Source organism: Balaenoptera musculus, chromosome 4 (assembly GCF_009873245.2).
Source record: "Balaenoptera musculus isolate JJ_BM4_2016_0621 chromosome 4, mBalMus1.pri.v3, whole genome shotgun sequence".
NCBI lineage: Eukaryota > Metazoa > Chordata > Mammalia > Artiodactyla > Balaenopteridae > Balaenoptera > Balaenoptera musculus.
The window spans coordinates 35,428,305-35,446,765 of NC_045788.1; the positions used below are offsets into that span (position 1 = coordinate 35,428,305).

The 18,461-nt window shown below is 40.7% G+C and overlaps 1 protein-coding gene across 1 annotated transcript in view; it reads right to left on the reverse strand.

Moving 5' to 3' along the window:
- The window catches only part of PLCH1 (phospholipase C eta 1), a 235,018-nt gene that overhangs the window by 190,822 nt on the left and 25,735 nt on the right, over window positions 1-18,461 (reverse strand). Inside the window, exon 2 of the mRNA XM_036851808.1 lies at window positions 16,402-16,520. Within this exon, the coding sequence (XP_036707703.1) occupies window positions 16,402-16,480 (79 nt within the window). The 5' untranslated portion in view covers window positions 16,481-16,520. The remainder of the gene's footprint in view (window positions 1-16,401; window positions 16,521-18,461) is intronic.

The window sequence follows — 18,461 nt, forward strand, 5'->3', positions numbered from 1 at the left end:
AACTGTACCCTGCTTATGTAAGAGAATATTCCTATTGTTAGGAAATTCACAATGAGGTATTTGGGGCAAGGAGCTATGAGGTAGGCAACTTATTCTCAAATTATTCAGAAAAAATAAGTGTGTGTGTGTGGAAAGAGAGGGTGTGCAAGCATACAGTGATAAAGCAAATGGGGTAAAATTCAACAGTAAATAAATCTGGGTAAAGGATATATGGAGGTTCTTTGTTGCATATTCTTGCAACTTTTCTATGAAGATAAAATTATTTCCAAAGAAAAAGCTAATGTAACATAAAGGTCCCATGTGAGCTCTGGGGGAGAAGAGGGAAGAAGAGGGTAACAGCAAAGAGAGGCAAGATTGAAAGCTCTGTTTAGATAGGGGCTGTTTCTTCTTTGTTAACTGCTAAATCCTCAGCACAGAACCTAGGTCAATAAATATTTAAGGCAGGAAGGAGAAAAGGGCAACATCCCACGGGGAATAAGGGCTCAGGGCAAGGACAAATGATTGATGGTTACACCAGCACTTGGGAAGCAGCGAGCTGCCTCTGTTTAGAATGAGACCAAGGAATATCAACCAGAGGCACATGGTGTGACATGGTGTATACCGCACACTGCACTACCAGGGCCTTGGTTCTCACTGCTTACTAAGAGTTCGGTTAGATCCAGCTTGGGCCCACCATTTAACCTTCCCAGGCTTCAGGGTCCTCACTGATGAAATGTGGAAGGTTACTAACTCATTCACCAAGTACTTACTGGATGTCTCCCATAGGCCAGGCTCTCAAGTCATGTTCCCTGTTCTCTAGAGCTTTCATTCTAGAAGGGATCTCACAATTGACTGCATTAAATAATTTCTTGATGTCTCTTCCAGCCCTGAAAATTCTATGCAAAAATTCTGGGGCTTTTTACTTCAAAAATGAGAATGAATATTATAGTTTAACCACGCTCTAAAGTACTCATAATAAATGCATACTCTCTTAAAGGTGAAAATATATTCAGATGCCCTATGTTCATAACTTAAAAGAAGTCTGTATACACAGGCAGGGAAATGCCTAAGAGCATATATAATTAAGCCTTCTGCAAATGATCAAGTTGATTTTAGTTGCCAAAATTCTCATTCCTTGACAAGTCATATAAATAGCAAGAATTTCAAAAATCTAACAGAGCTCTGTAGATAGAAAAAACATTATAAAGATAGAAATACATTTTTAAAAGCAATAAATTTATCAATGAGAAAAACAACTTTGTAGTGTAGATTAATGATTAGTATTAAAATTACAGCATCGAAAGTATTTTAATTTTCTGCTTCATCAGTCCTCCTCATTCACAGTCAACTAGCACAAAAATGGTTACAAAGGTTAATTTTGTTAAAGACCTTGGAGAAAAGAGGAAAGAATTGCTCCTTCATGAATACTAAAGATAATAAAATAGGAAACCAATAACATTTTATCACTTTATATAAATTAATCTAATTTAGAAATAATTTAGTACTATGATTTATGCAGAACTTGTTATCTAGCCAAGAAAAATTTTTATATTACCAGTATCAGAAAACATGGTACCTACGCTTGCCAGATATTAAACATCTGTACTACTTTATACAATTTAGGAGAAATGGTAAGGGTAGAGGATCAAAAAATATAATTATGAGATTCAAAGAGATCAAAGTAAGAGGCATATGATAATATTATTTCCCAGATGGGTTCTCAGGAGCTAAAATAAGAGTACACATCTATGAAAGATGGTTGCAATCACAGGCTGCAAGTTGAGGTAACTGAAACTGAGTATTTGTCCTTGAAAAACAACCATTCTCCTGACACTAACGTAATTCACAAAGATCTGGACACTCTTACTATTTCTTGGTAGATGCAAAGAGGGACCACTAAAGAGTTAACTTCCACAACTAAAGGCTATTCATCTGTGGTTTTACAAAGCAGCAGCTTTAAACGTTTTATTACTAGAAATGAAAAATGTTCTAAATGTCCTTTGGATTCGTGGAGTCAACACTTGATCAGATAGTAAATTACCAGATAGTGAAATCATTACTTGATCTAAATGCTACATGGATTATATGACTTTATTTGTAAAGTTCAGCACCTGGTTCCCCACAGAGAGTTAATAATCATTTATTAGCCATGAAGACAAAAGAAGTCAGTTGGATGCCACCAGGTGAGGAGAGCCCTGTCTCACAGAACCCTGCTGCCCTCAGTGATGGAGAAACCAGGGCGGTGCTCAGTACGCCCCCTCCTCCAGCAGCTCTGCAATGAATACTTCACACTCACCTGGCCAACACACAGAGGCTTTAAAATGCTTTCATGTAAAATTGTTTTTATGTCACAATAGTCCAATGCTATAAAGATGTAACCATTTCCAATAATCAGAAAATGCAGAGATTTGTGAGACTGATCCCACAGAAAATCCACTTACCATTTCATAATATTTAGCTCAGATCATAAAGACCAGCTGAGTTGGAATGGCAGAATGTTGGCTTTTAGAATTAACCCTGCAACTAGCTGGTTGAATATGAATATGCTTTCTCATCTATAAAAAGAGAGTGGTTTTAGTCAAAGGTTTATAATGTTCCAAAGGGGCAAGTAACAGATTGCTTTGAAATATGATGAAAGCTAAGGACTTTGTTCATAGGAGGGGGATGAACAAATGTATATGCATATATACACAGAGTGTTTGGAATGATATTTTCAGAGATTTCACAGCTTCCTGAAGCCCAGCTAGAGGTTCTGTTCAGAATTCCCCAATCAGATGGCTTCTCAAGTCCTTTCTAGTTCTGCTATGCCATGCACACTGCAGACCAGGGTGTTGCTTACATCCTTAACTATATACACAAGTTTCCATCCTCTAAACGTGTTGGTTTGTGGGAGCTATTCTCTTCCCTCTAACCCCATTCCTCTTCCACCAGTTCCTTGAAGAATAAGGACTAACCCCTCACTCATGAGGACTCACACCCAAGCCCAGTGGGTCTCTCAGAGCAGCACTGCCCACACTTTACTGTACACTCAGTCACCTGGAGATCTGGGGAAGATGCAGATTCCAATACAGCAGGTCCCAGGTGGGGCTGAGTCCGCATTTCTAACAAGCTCCCAGGGACCACTCCAGTAGATACCAGCTCTCAGCCCCTACCCCAGTTCCTTAAGCTCCCTTCTCAGCCTGAGGGCAGCTCACCATGGTGTTTCTGTGGAGTTCTCTAGTGACCTCTAAAAGGTCTGAAGTTCTTTTAAAACATTCGAATTCATCCTACCCATCCCCAAATCCGAACTGCTTTAAAAGAAAAAACTTCGTGTGATACATCATTGTGTCACAATAGTGGAAACACTCTGGATTTTAGAGTATGACAAACCTGGGTTTGAACACCATAACCTAACAATGTGGTTTTTGGCAAAATGTTTACCTCTCTGAGTTTCATCCCTAAAACTGTCCTGATGAAAGACTTAAAAGCGACAACGCTGGATGCAAACTATTATATATAGGATGGATAAACAACAAGGTCCTACTGTATAGCACAGGGAACTATATTCAATATCCTGTGATAAACCATAATGGAAAAGAATATGAAAAAGAATATATATATTTGTAACTGAGTCACTTTGCTGTACAGCAGAAATTAACACAACATTGTAAATCTTCTATAAAATTTCTTTAAAAGAGATAATGCTAGTAAAGCAACCAGCATCGCCAGTCCTAATGATAACCTTGATTCAGCATCAGCGCTAACATTTCCCGATGGTGCCCCAAGAATACTGGAATACAGAATCCACCGATTCCTCCTGACAAGGTCTAAACTTAGTTATCTTAACGTTGACCCCAAATTCCTCTTTGTGTTCCCCATATGACTCCAATGTGCAAAGAAGGAACTATCATGCAAAACAAGAGTGATCTGAGAAGACAAGATTTTTCCTTCACAACTCTGAACTTCTAGGAATAACATAGGGACACTGAGAATCAGTCTTCTCACATGTGAAGTGATGAAGGCAGAACATGTGTCTACAGGGGCTGACAAAGTTTGCCTTGGTTTTCCAGGGTAGATAGACAAACACAATTCTAATAATACTCAAGATTAATCTGATGTACTCCAAATGATGGTACTGATCTCCCAATTCCTGGGCTTCATATTTATTTCTGCATCCATCCTTTAATTTATCCTGTTGTGAACTGTGTAGTCTTCATTATGGATTAATCAAAACAAAACACTTCATACATTCTGCTTCCTGTTGTTAAGAATCTTCCCAAAGTATTTCTGTTTACCATCAGGAGGCCATGGATAACCTTGTGAAGTCAGTTAAGGCTAAAAGGTATATATTTGTATCATGCAACAAATATATCAGCTGCAATGTTAAGACAAGTCATACTTAAAGGGCACTAAGAAAGCATGATATTAAAAGGAATAGGAAATAAATCTGTTGGAAAAAAATGACCATATGAAGGTGAGCATATCACTTGCCCCTCCCACTCCTCTGCATAAAATCAAGAGTTTCATGCATCACTTTTGCTCAAACTAGCAAATAATTACATACTGTTCTAAATCAGTAAATTAATTCGATTTAGTTTACTGATTAGATCAATATTTTAGTAAGTCAACAATTTTAGCCCAGTGATTCTCACCCCTCACAGTACATCAAAATCACCTGAAGTTAAACAGAAAGATACAGATATAAGGAATGAAAGGATGACCACACAGGCGCCCACCCCAACCCGCCTAGAGATGATTTAACTAGGATCGGGTAGAACCCAACCACCAGTATTTTTTAAGCACCCCAGCAGATTCTAATGTATAACTAGAGTTAAGAATCACTACTTAGGACTTCCCTGGTGGCGCAGTGGTTAAGAATCCTCCTGCCGGGCTTCCCTGGTGGCGCAGTGGTTGAGAATCTGCCTGCCAATGCAGGGGACACGGGTTCGAGCCCTGGTCTGGGAAGATCCCACATGCCACGGAGCAACTGGGCCCGTGAGCCACAATTACTGAGCCTGCGCGTCTGGAGCCTGTGCTCCGCAACAAGAGAGGCCGCGATGGTGAGAGGCCCGCGCACCGCGATGAAGAGTGGTCCCCACTTGCCGGAACTAGAGAAAGCCCTCACACAGAAACGAAGACTCAACACAGTCATAAATAAATAAATAAAAGAACGTGAATTTCTTTAAAAAAAAAAAAAAAAGAATCCTCCTGCCAGTGCAGGGGACACGGGTTCGATCCCTGGTTTGGGAAGATCCCACGTGCCGCGGAGCAACTAAACCCGTGCACCACAACTACTGAGCCCAGGCGACACAACTACTGAAGCGGGCACGCCTAGAGCCGGTGCTCCGCAACAAGAGAAGTCACTGCAATGAGAAGCCCGCACGCCGCAATGAAAAGTAGCCCCCGCTCACAGCAACTAAAGAAAACCCTCGCGCAGCAATGAAGACCCAACGCAGCCTAAATAAATAAATTATTTAAAAAAAAAGAATCACTACTTAGTCTTTGGTTTTTAAATCACTTTAAGAAAGTACAGACTTAAAACACATACTGAGATTATAGATTATTTCTTCCTATTTCTTTAGTCTTTTCTATACTCTCCAACTTTTCAATGGTGAACTTGTACTGCTATCAGAAAAAAATTAAGTGAAAAAAAACTTTATAGAAAACCAGCATCCACAAAATGCCAAGCATAAATGACTCCTACATTTTCTGCTTCTATGTTCAAACACATACTTGCATCCATATTCTTATGAGATGTCCCCCCTTGCATACCTTCAAGATTCAGTATAAAATAGGCTATCATCACAGAAAAATAACCATTATCAAATTCATGAATTCTATAGTTCCGTTGAGAGAATATGTATTTGCCACCTTAAGTCTGGAGTATTCAACACACCAGAATCTAATTGGTTGCCCATCGGAATTACCTGAAGAGTTCTAAAAATTCCTCCAGGCCCTAGCCATAACCCAGACCAATTAATCAGAACCTCTGGGCTGGGACCCACACAACAGTTTTTTTAATACCCCCAGGTGATTCCAACGTGCAACCAAGTCTGGGAACCATTGGCTAAAAGAGTTAATTAATACAAGTCTCTAGAGATAAGCCTCTGCTGAAAGGTATTGAAATTCTGACACTGGTATAATTTCAAAAAATGGTCATTTGTGGATATGCATTGATATTCAATTTCAAGTTGCCAAGGAATAAAATAGGACACTAAACAATAAATGTGTGCACTGTTCTCCCTTTTAATTGGGAATAAGTTACCACCTTCTACATTCAAATACAAGAAGTTCTGAGATCACTGTTATATGTCAGTCACATATTCTGGCCAAGAAAGGAATATTGACAAGACAAAATTGGACAAAAAATGTTTTCACAGATTCTACATTTATTCTACCCAAGTAGGTATTATTCTTGGGGTAACTTTGCTACCTAGAAGTCAGAAATGTACTCTCCTGTTGCTTGAGATTCTTAGATGAAAGGCCTAGATGCTCACCATTTTTCTTGTTTGTAAATCTGAAATAAAAGTGCATCTTCTTAACTTTTTTTTTTTAATTTATTTATTTATTTTTGGCTGTGTTGGGTCTTCTTCGTTTCTGTGCGAGGGCTTTCTCTATTTGCGGCAAGTGGGGGCCACTCTTCATCGCGGTGCGCGGGCCTCTCATTATCGCGGCCTCTCTTGTTGTGGAGCACAGGCTCCAGAGATGCGCAGGCTCAGTAATTGTGGCTCACGGGCCTAGTTGCTCCGCGGCATGTGGGATCTTCCCAGACCAGGGCTCGAACCCGTGTCCCCTGCATTGGCAGGCAGATTCTCAACCACTGCGCCACCAGGGAAGCCCCCGTCTTCTTAACTTTTAAAGAAGCTGTTTGATTATTCTCTTCATGCACCCCCAGGCCTCCTTTCCTCCTCTCTTACTGAGAAAGCTGGTGCTTTTGTTTTGGTGCATGTCTATTCTGCTCTCTGGGGTAAGAATTACCCCACAGATGACAACTCACTTCTGTGCCTGAAGATTTTCAGACTCAAGCAGCAGAGAATTTTAATAGTATGCAAAATACTGCAATTAAACATCTTTTATTAATAGGGTTATTTTAACAGGCAAAACCTCCATTTTCAGAGTTGAATAAAATAAACCCATATATAACCAACATGGAAATTCTGGAAAGTATTATTAAATGAATTCAAAAAGTCTAAGAAATTCTTTTAAAGAAATGGGTTTGTCCTTTTCCACTTTGAGGCATTATACATCTGTAATCATCTTTTCTAAAGCACACTAGGATTCTCAGCAAAGTGGGCTTTCCCTTCTCAATCTCAGGAAGGAATGGTTTAGGTGTATTCTTTTGTTCTCCAAGGCAAAAGCATGAGTGAAGGGAAGAAGAGGGTCTGCAGCCAAGGGATTGATGCATTCCACAGCACAAAGACGAAAGGCCAAGAGGCACATGAAAAGATGCTCAACATCACTGATTATCAGAAAAATGCAATACAATGAGGTGTCACCTCACACCAGTCAGAATGGCCAACGTCAAAAAACCTACAAACAATAAATGCTGGAGAGGGTGTGGAGAAAAGGGAACCCTCTTGCTCTGTTGGTGGGAATGTAAATCGGTACAGCCACTATGGAGAACAGTATGGAGGCCCCTTAAAAAAACTAAAAATAGAGCTACCATATGATCCAGCAATCCCACTCCTGGGCAAATATCCAGAGAAAACCATAATTCGAAAAGATACATGTACCCCAATATTCATTGCAGCACTATTTACAATAGCCAGGGCATGGAAGCAACCTAAATGTCTATCAATAGAGGAATGGATAAAGAAGATGTGGTATATATAGAGAATGGAATATTACTCAGCCATAAAAAAGAATGAAATAACGTCATTTGCAGCAATGGATGGACCTAGAGATTATCGTACTAAGTGAAGGAATTCAGACAGAGAAAGACAAATATCATGATATATAGCTTATATGTGGAATCTAAAAACATGGTACAAATGAACCTATTTACAAAACAGAAATAGTCACAGATGTAGAAAACAAACTTATGGTTACCAAGGTTGGTGGGGAGGGATAAATTGGGAGATTGGGATTGACATATACACACTACTATATATTAAATAGAAAATCAACAAGGACCTACTGTATAGCACAGGGAACTCTACTCAATATTGTGTAATGACCTATATGGGAAAAGAATCAGAAAAAGAGTGGATATATGTATATGTATAACTGATTGACTTTGCTGTACAGCAGAAACTAACACAACATTGTAAATCAACTATACTCCAATAAAAATTAATTAAAAAAAAAAGATTAAAGGCCAAACTTGAGAGTGCAAAAATAATAAAACAGTAGGTGGTTCTTATCTCCCCTGTAATTAAAATGAGTGTATGCAATGCACTTTACTATGTACTGGAGATATGAGTGAGAACAGTCTCTGCTTGCCTGGAACTTAGAAGTACAAGGAGGACAAAAATTAAACTGGTTATCACAAAATTAATTGTTTTATTACAACAGTGATACTGCAATGAGGCAGCAATGCAGGGTGATAGGAGAGCATACAAAGGGGACTGACCCGGTCTGGGAAGTCAGTATAAGCTTCTCTGCAGAGGGGACCCTTATTCTGGGGTCTGAAGGATGGGGTAGCAGCCAGCTAAGCAAAGAAGGGGTAAGTTTTGTGGGTAAGGAACGGGAAGGTCAGTGCAGCTGTGGTGCAAAGAGGGAGGGGAAGCAAGAGATAAGGCTGGCAAGGCAGCTGGGTACCGGTGGGGAAGAGGGAATTCTGCTCCAGACATGCAGAGTCTGAGGACCTGCAGGCATCAGCGGAGCTGTCAGGTAGGAGGATGGACATCTGGGTAAGGTGCTAAGCCAGGAATACACTGTTAGGAGCTATCGGCACATAGATGGGAGTTGAAGCTGCGGGAATGGGTGAAAAACACACTAGGCTATGGGCTTTAAATTTTTTAAAAATCTGACTATCCCTTTGAAGCCAACAGTTTGCATCTGTAACAACCCCAAACATACCTGCTGAAATGAATGAGCCCTAAAAATACATAAACTATCACAGGTCCACTGGGATGACTTTTCATGTACACAGTGTAAAGGACCAAACTGGAATTTTTAATCTTTGTTTTGATAGATGGGAGACAAGAGGGTTTTGTGATTACAAATACAATCACTAATAATTATTACTGTGGTCCAAGAAAAAAATCTGGACCTTTTGTATAACTAAATTAAATAATTATGCTGCCCTGGAAGAACCCTGAATCTACCCGTGGAAAGACATTTCATCCTCCCATCAATCTCTGTGCATACATTAGGCACAGAGTAGAAAAGACAACTGGGAAAATGAGAGAGCAGAGGAAAATTAATTATAATTATGGAAATGAAGCTTAAAGAACAAAGGCTTAAATTTGTAACACAGGTCTAAGGGGACATAATTCTCTTAAGTAACCACTTAAAACGTGAGAAGTCTGCAAATCTGAAGGAAAAGCTGACTGTTTATTAGATATATTTCTTCTAACTTAGTAACTAGAAAATTGGTATTCCCAAGCATAAAGGAATAAAATAATCAAGGGCCCTTCTGCTTGACTGGACTCCCAATGGCCATAGGTTTGAGAGAATTTGAGAGTCTATCGGGAAAGGCCAGCCAAGGATATCACTTAACACAACAGGCTTGTTTCAAACAATGACTAAAACTAAAGCTTCAAAGACTGACCACTGTTAACTTCTCATCCATCTGGGCTTCCCAGGTATCCAGATCTTCAGTTTGCCATTTTGCTACGCATTCCACAGGGATCTTTTCATGCCCTCCATCATTACGGAATGTGAATGACTTCAACACGGAAAGCATGACAAAAGAGAACACAGTGGGTTCTCTTTTGTCAGCAAAATCCCATCAAATTAGATTCCCGATGGGGAAAAGAGGCCGAGACATCTCACCATGGATTTTTATAAATCTAGATCGTTGCTTGGCTCTGATCAATCCAGCTACACAACCTTGCAAGAAGCAAGCACAATAAAGAACACTAGTACCTTTGGGGAAAGGAAGTCTCTCTAATCCAAAATGTTCGTGGACAAGGACCAGCCTGGAGTGGCTCTAGAGAGGTCCAAGGAGGACTGTCAGGGGTGAAGAGGGTGGGATTCCATCCATTCAAAATCACATGACCTGAGCCCCTGTTACGTGTACAGCCTAGGCACCTGGAGTGGCACAAACATACTCTGAAGATTAAAATCGGAGCCCCCCCTCATTCCCAGAGACAAGCAGGGGAAGAGCTACAAAAGAATAATTCAGAGGCTTCCTAAGGCCTGTGAGAGTAGCCCCCATAACAGCGTGAGAAGAAACAGAGAGATTGAGATCAGGAGGTCTGGGAGGAGGACAGGAGCAACTTCATAGCCAGCCCATCCTCCACAGCCCGCGGCAGCCTGCAGAGCTCCCTGTGCAGAAACACGGAGATAAAAGAAAAGGCAGGGATCAGGGAGTTGCCCAAGAGCCCTCAGGGCAAGGGAAGCCAGGCTTCAGCCAGAGGGAATAAGAAATGGACAACGGGTGGGGCTGAAGGGAGACAGCGGGTCCTCTCTGCAGAGTCCTTGGTGACAGAGGGGTCAGGGTGAAACCAAACATCCACAGAAGATGGAACAGGAGAGAGAGTCTTGATCATCTCACCGCCACTGACATACAAACTGGCCGGGGTGCAGCTCAAAGACCTTTGCTTTTCCCCCATCTCTCTTCCTTGTACCAAAATCTGAGGATCTAGGCCTTGAATTCCTCCTTCAAGGAGAAGAACTATAGCAGAGCCAAATGAACGCCCACCCTGAACCCCTGACAGACAGGTCAGGCCCATGATGCAGGTAAGGGAGAAGATGGGATTTAGATGAGTTTGAGATTAACCTTTTAAACTGGATTAGACCCTCAGTAACCAGAAGTACCCAGAAAGTAATAGAATCTGCCCAAGATGTTGCAAAGAGTATTTTTTAAAGTAGTAATTGGTGAAAAATAAAACAATTTTGTTTATATGCTACACCAAGTTGAGAATGTTCAATAAACCAGTTTGGTCATCATGGAGAAAGACCAAAAAAAGAAAAAAAAAGGAAATGAACTTTGGATTTTGATATAAATAGCATTTCACTGAGACTTTCCTTGACAATTTTCTCTGTCTCCAAGGGATGAAGGAAGAACACATGTTCCCAAAAAGTTATAGAATAAGATTGTTTCATACTAGCTCACATTAAAGTTTGTGTTCTAACTAGATATAAGTATCTACTTTTGTAAGGCCTGAATGGCTGGCTCTGATTTGTCTCGGGCAAGGGAAGAAGTACATAAATAAATTTGGTCAGTTAATTCACCGCAAATTCCCCAGCTGGCCTCTGTTTAAAAGTGGCCTGAGGAGGGGAAGTGGAGAAACAAGGATTTCTTGAAATTTTACCACTTAGGAAGAAGTTTAGAGGTCATTTGTCCTAAACTGAAGCATTTTGCTGACATGGAAACGTAGTCCCAAAGGGACAACTCATCCAAAGCAACCCAGAGGGAGGGTGGCCCCTGCAAGATGCCACACCTGGGACAGGCCTTGCTCCCTTTGCTGAGCCTTCACTGCCTCTGGCATGTTCGCGAGATGCCCCTGAACATTCCAGACCTGAAAAGTATACCTGCCCTCTGTGCTTTCTGCCTGGTGGCCGTGGAGGGGGGAGGGGGAGACTTGAGTGTGGGGCTAAAGAGGAATCTTCTGGGCAAGGCTGCTTCCAGAATTAGTTCTATTATATCATTTAAATGACTCAAGTACATTCTCTCCCGTTAAGGCCTATCTTTTTTTTTTTTTATACTTTCTCTCAACTGTCTTTGAAATTTTTTCCATGCAGTGTTCCTCTAAGAGATAATATTTTTGATCTTAATGATGTTCACAATATCTTGACTATCATTGCATTAGCAGGAATTCTCTGTGCACTGGTATTTTTCTGGACCTAGAAGAGGATGTAGGTACAGTCATTGGCCGGAAAAGCTAGGCTTTGACTCAGTAAAGAAATGACACTCTGATAAAAAAATCTAGTAACGCCCCAAACCGCTAAAGCGGGCAGGCTGCCAAAGTCATACCTTGCTAATAAACCGGCCTAAATTAATGAGAATCGAAATTCATGCCTGCATAATTTCATTCTCCTTTCATATTTACCAGGCCAGATCTGGCATTCTTCTTTTTTACAACGAGGATGGAATTCCAGTGAGAACTTCTCCACTCTTCTTCTTTGAGTATAATGACGTTTGTCCTGAAAGCTTGTCAGTCCTAGCTACTGGTCTCTCCATGTTTGGGAGGGACTCAAGAACAACCCTACACACACACACACACACACACACACACACACACACACACACACACACATACACACACACCCCTAAAGGGAAATGCAGCTTTTTGCCAGTGCAAAGGTAACTACAAAGTTTACAATCAAACAAGAATCTTACTCCTCTTCATTGCCATCTTGTCAGCCCTCTCTTCCCATGTTCTGGCCTGTAGGACACTCCCGTTCACCACACATCCTGTTTGACTACACAGAGACCACAACATTGCTGCTAGAAGGGAACTTCGGAATCTGGAAAAACCCTCATTTTAGAAATAGGGAAACTGAGGGTCACCTAGGTGACAAAGGCTACACAAGTGAGTCATAAAAATGGAGCTAGAACTCGTCTCTGGGGTCCAATTCAAGCCTACTTTCCTTTACAAACTGGCAGTCCAGTTTCTGTCCTACATCACCAATTAGGCCTCTGGCCAGGAAGGGGAGGCTGGCTAAAAACTGTTTAATTAACTAAATTAATTAGTTTGATTAGAAGTTTGTTGTGAGGCAAAGTCAAAGTACGTATAAGGCACTTTTTAAAAAGACATACTACATAAATATTTAATAACAGAACTATCCTTAATTTTATCCCTAGATAGTAAGAGACACTCGTAATTCAATTCAAAACCTTTCTAGTCTAGATTTGTCTTGGTCATTCAGAAACATTCACATAACAACATGAGAGCAACAGAAATAAATTTCAATATAGTAAGTAGGGGTGATACCATATAACTTACAGGAAAGCAACATCACAATTTTTTCCAACCTCACAATTTTTCCAACATCACAATTATAACTAGCAGTGCATGAAAACAAAAATTAAGTCACCTCCAAGTAGGAACTCAAATGTCTGAAAAAAGCTTATGTGCATTAGAAATTGGATATATATAAATTGTAAATACACTGATAACAGGTTTAAGAATATGTGTCCCAGGTCAGAAAAAAATGCTGCAATTCACGACAGCCAAGAGAAAGAGCTGAGGGTACAGGTAATTTTCAAATAAAAATAATTCATGAAAATATAAGCCATTAAAGCAAGGTTCATACTACACAAATTATTCTTTGCTCAAGTTTTTTCTCTGTATCAAACATGTTAAAACAAAAGCCAACTAGAGAAAACCTCTGGCAATTGGCTTCTTTGATAGGCTCAAAATCCCTTTGGATTCAAGATTCCCTAAAAATCTGGGCAAATGCCAGACAAGTGGGAAATACAAAAACAGTTCATCATAATGCCTACCACGGGTCCTCTCCTCACTGACACCGAATTAAGTCAATTCAACCAGCTCATTTCTGTTACCTAGTACCCACCATTTCCTACCTTTTCCAGGTATTCCATTCCTACATCAGAATTGTTGCGGAGATGAGAGGAGATAAAAGACCGGATAGAAACAATTAGTGTTACTCTTTGTGTTGCGGGATTGTGGGTAATTTTCTACATTGTTTCCAATGAGAACCTACCTCCTCCATACTCAGAAAGGGAGGCTATGAACGTGCTTTATGAACTGTGAAACAGTATACAAATGTTACATTTGTATTTTTACTTTTCTTGACCCCCTACTGCCCACCTAGTCCTCATTTTAAGGTGGTTCCTTTCTCCTGGGAACACTGCTTAAGTCTGGCTAGCACAATTTGCACATCTGAGTCTTCTTATTCTAAAAGTCTATTATCTTGCAGAGGAAATGGTTCTTTTCTGTTTACAATGGAAGGGGTTTTGTTTCTTTTTGTTTGGCTTGATTTGGTTATGTAAGGAGAGTTACCAGCAGACCAGGAGAAGCCCTCTAAAAGAAATCTGACCTTTCTGATTCAACATGTCCTGTCCCCTATCTTTTCTCAGAAATGTTCAGAAATCATCTACAAAGATGTTATCACTAGCGCTCCCTTGGCTTAAAATATACCAAGACTCCTCACAATCCTCCATAAAGTTAAATAAATTCCTGTCTTCACAGACATTACTTCTCTGCAGAAGTAAATATAGTGGAAGAGAAGAGGCATCATTCTTTCCTGAATTACAAATCCTTTGGCATACAGATCCAAAATGATATTTTAACTATCAGAAATACTTAAAGCTACTGCTTTATTATAAATGAACAGAATCATAATTCTAACTGGCTTTAGTCCTTTTAATCTTGGGAAGATTTGATATCTCTAAATCTTCTCAGATGAGTAATTCTTCAACGTAAGTAACCAATTCATATTTTAAGTATTCTACTGCCCTCTTGTGAATCTCATGTTCAGAGACAAGACAGATCACAAAATACATGCAGCAACTGTAATTCTCAGAAATACTTCAATGGAATCTCAGAGACTAGAACTAGAAAGAACCTAAAAAATCATCGAGACCAGCACACTCATTTCACAGAGAAGAAAACAGAGATCCTGAAGGATTACATAACTTGGTCAAGATCAGACATGGCTAGTTAATAGCAGAGCGAATACTGTTGAATAGAACTTAAACCTCTCAGAGTGTTAATTTTTCTATTAAAATGGAGTTGCAGCCTGGAAAAAAATAGCGGGGTTTTGGAGTTAAGCAGATATGAGTTTGATTTTAGATCACCACTTCAACAACCTCCCCAAACCTCTGTTTCCCCATCCATAAAATGGGATGAATAATAACTATCGCAAAGGTGTTGAAAGGATTCAATAGGATCATGTTCCTCAAGCCCTCAGCAAAACTATCAGCAATACAGTAATTCACTAAGTGGTAACACAGCTGTAACAATACATAGGAAATTGTTTTTAAGTTGTTATAGCCTTTGAGATCTCTGGACAAAGGTATTCTAAAGTAATGAATGAATAAAATCTGAACTTTTTCAAAATTGGCACAAAACTTGGAAAAAATAAAGCTAATTTTTCTAACTCCTGTGTTTCTTTATCATATTTATTCTTTTTTTTTTTAATACAAGTAAATTTGTAACAGAAAGCACCACACAGCAAACACTGTGTGAGAGATGAAGCAACGAACAGGGTCCTTAGATGAGGTTCACAGGGAAACAAAGCAGAACTCAGTGCCAGCGTGTTAAGTCACCATATCTTAGTCTCCTTTGCTAAGAGGCTGTCGCCACTGCAATGCCAAGAGAGCCAGCCTGGAAGGGTAGAGGCTAGAATTTTAGATCTGACCTTGCTAATAACTGGCTATGCCAACTTGGGCTGGTCATTTCATCTCTGCTTCCCTTTCTTGACCTGTAAATGAAGGCATCCTCCACGGAGTAAAGTCCGATAGTGAGGTGGCATAATGAACGTGAAAAAACATTGTAAAATGTGCTTTAACAAAGTAAGTAGGGTTAAGTTTGTTATCTTAAACTTAATCTAAAGCAAAAAAAAAAAAAAAAAGTAAGTCTGCACTAAATTGGGGAAGAAAAACCAAACTTAGAAAGTTGAAGGCAGCTTAGATCAAGGATTCTGTTCAGAAGCACTCCACTTCTCATGAAATCTCTCTCTTCCCTCTACAATTCCACCAGCTCTGAATGGAGATTATTCCAAAAATTCTGCCAACACATGAATCTCTGACTCTTAAGTAAATTTCACTCAAGGGCATCCTGATACCAGGATTGACAGAGCTTATCCCTGGCTGTATATCACAAAACAAATATGCCAGCAGGGTAAAGGCAATTCACCTTAGTTTGCCATGAAAATGACTAACGTTGATTATTCTCTGATTTACAGCTGCAGTCATCCACCCTGATAGTTATGGTTAAGTGCCCTCACCTGCTCTGATTTTATATGGAGCCTGACAGAAGGCACACCCCATGATGGTTATAAGCCCTGATTGATGATCCACCGATATTAACCGAGCACTAGCTATGGGTCTAGCTCCCCAAATTTCAAACATCGGAAAGGGATATTACTGGAGTTGACAATGTAGTAGAAAAGGAAAGGCACCGACATAAACTAACCTGAGAGGTAGGAAGTAACGATGCCGTTATGGTTGCTGAGGTGCAGGCACACAGCTTGCAACTCTGCGGAATGAGTCCAGTGGGGATTCTTGGGTAATTTTTCATCAACAAGTTAACTCCAGCTCTTGGTTCAACCCAACAATCATACCACATTTGCATCCAGAGTGCTGGAATAAAAGTGCTCTCAGAAACAAAAGATCCGCCTACAGGCGTAGAAAAGGCAACTCACCGTGAAACAGACTGTTGTCCACCAGAAAATGCCTGCGGTACTGCACACAGTTCCTTTTCTCCAAGTTCCAGTAACTCATTGTCAGAAGATTTCTGGCCCAGCATCAAAACCAAATTGCTCTGTCAAGGGAAACGGAAGGAGACGAAAATGAAGAAGGCGGAAGCCACACGCTCACGCTGGCCGCCTGACGCCGTTAGTCCCCGGGCATCAGCGGGCAGCACGCAGGCCTCACACCTTCTCCACGTGGGGAGCTGGAATGCCCCAGGCCCCAAGAAATTCCCCACAAGTCTTCCCACTGGATAGAAGGTCACTTAACGTACCACAACAGGAGCTTTTTCTAATAGCACCTTACGGGGCTCAAAGTTACCGCTGTCCTGGGGGGGAAAAAAATCAATCCACCAACGGAGAACAAGTTTCAGAACTGGTTTATGTGCTCCAGGCTTCGCCCACACTCAGCCAGGACTCAAACCAGTCAATGCTGGTAGCTTTTCAGGAAATCTCAGTTTCAGGCGGGGAGGGGACTAACAGGAGGGTGACTGTCATTCCCAGTTTCCGACTTCTGTGTCAGCACCAGTCTGGTGGACGGCATACCTGATCAATCCAGGGAAATCGTAGAAATTATAATGGCGTCCATGTAGCCATGGGCCAGGCAAACACAGTAACAAAGGCTGCCTCCCTCTCTTGGACTCACTATGGGTGTCCATTTCGGGCCCCTAGGGCCTGCCTCTGCCCCCTGTAACCAGAGCCGGGTGAACAAGCAGCGGGCCTGCTCCTCCAGAAGGCTTGCCCCTCCACGGACGGAGAAACACAGTGCTAACCGGAGCGAGGACTTGAAAGGCAGAGATGCCAGCTGACGAATTAGACTCCTCCAGAAGCCGGTGTGCATAACCCAGAACAAGGCTCCCTTTGTTCACAGGATTTGGCTAAAGCAACTTTTCAGAATTCCATCTTCTTTTCTGGTCACAGAATAAAGCCAGGCAAAACCAAGCAAGGCTGGCATGAAGGAAAATCCACAGGTGGGAAACAATTTGTCATCTGTCCTATTCAAGCAATCTAGACTTTTGTAAAGGCACTCCAGGATGGAGTCAGTACTGAAAAAAATAAATGATCAGAGCTGTGCCTGTTCATTAATGGAACCACAATTGGTGTAGGTGCCTAAAGCTTTTGCCAGAGCTTCTCCTTGGCTCCCTAAGCCTCATGCTTCCTCCCTCCCCTAACCGTAACCTATCCTACCTTTTCTCGGGCTCCAGGAGACCTTGCTCCCCCTTCTTCTTACCCCACCCCCACCTGGCTGAACCTGGCTGCTTCTCCCACTCCCTGGGCCTGAGGGTGAGTCCCATCACGCCAAGATACAATCACTCAGGGAACCAGCTGTAAAATAAGATAGAAAACAGGTGATTATGGAGACAACCCTCCCTGCCCCCTCCCCACCCAGTACGCCATACTACAAGGATTTCTTTCAAAAAGTATTTTAGTTATACAGTTAGATATGCTCAGTTTTAAAAAACTCAACACTGAAACTCGAAAAAAATTTTTTCACTGAAAATCCCCTCTTCCCTCATTTCATGTCTCTCTCCTGGAATGACCACTTTTGCTTGGTGTGAATCATTCCAGTCTTTTTTATGCATTTATTTATACATATATTCATGTATTCGATTTTGAAGACATGTTTTTTAATAAGAATACCTTTTTTCAAGAATTGGAAATAATTCTCAGTGATATCAGTAGTAACTATTTCCTACAAAAGTATATTCATGATTTATATTAGACATATTTTACAAAAAAAGAAATACTTTAGGTTACACAGAATTAAGGAGAACTGTCTGTATTCATGCTAACTTTTCCTTACTAAATTGATCTTATGGTTTCATGTGTCATTCTTTTTTTTAAAACATCTTTATTGGAGTATAATTGTTTTACAATGTTATGTTAGTTTATGCTGTATAACAAAGTGAATCAGCTATATGTATACATATATCCCCATATCCCCTCCCTCTCGTGTCTCCCTACCCAGCCTCCTATCCCACCCCTCTAGGTGGTCACAAAGCACCAGCTGATCT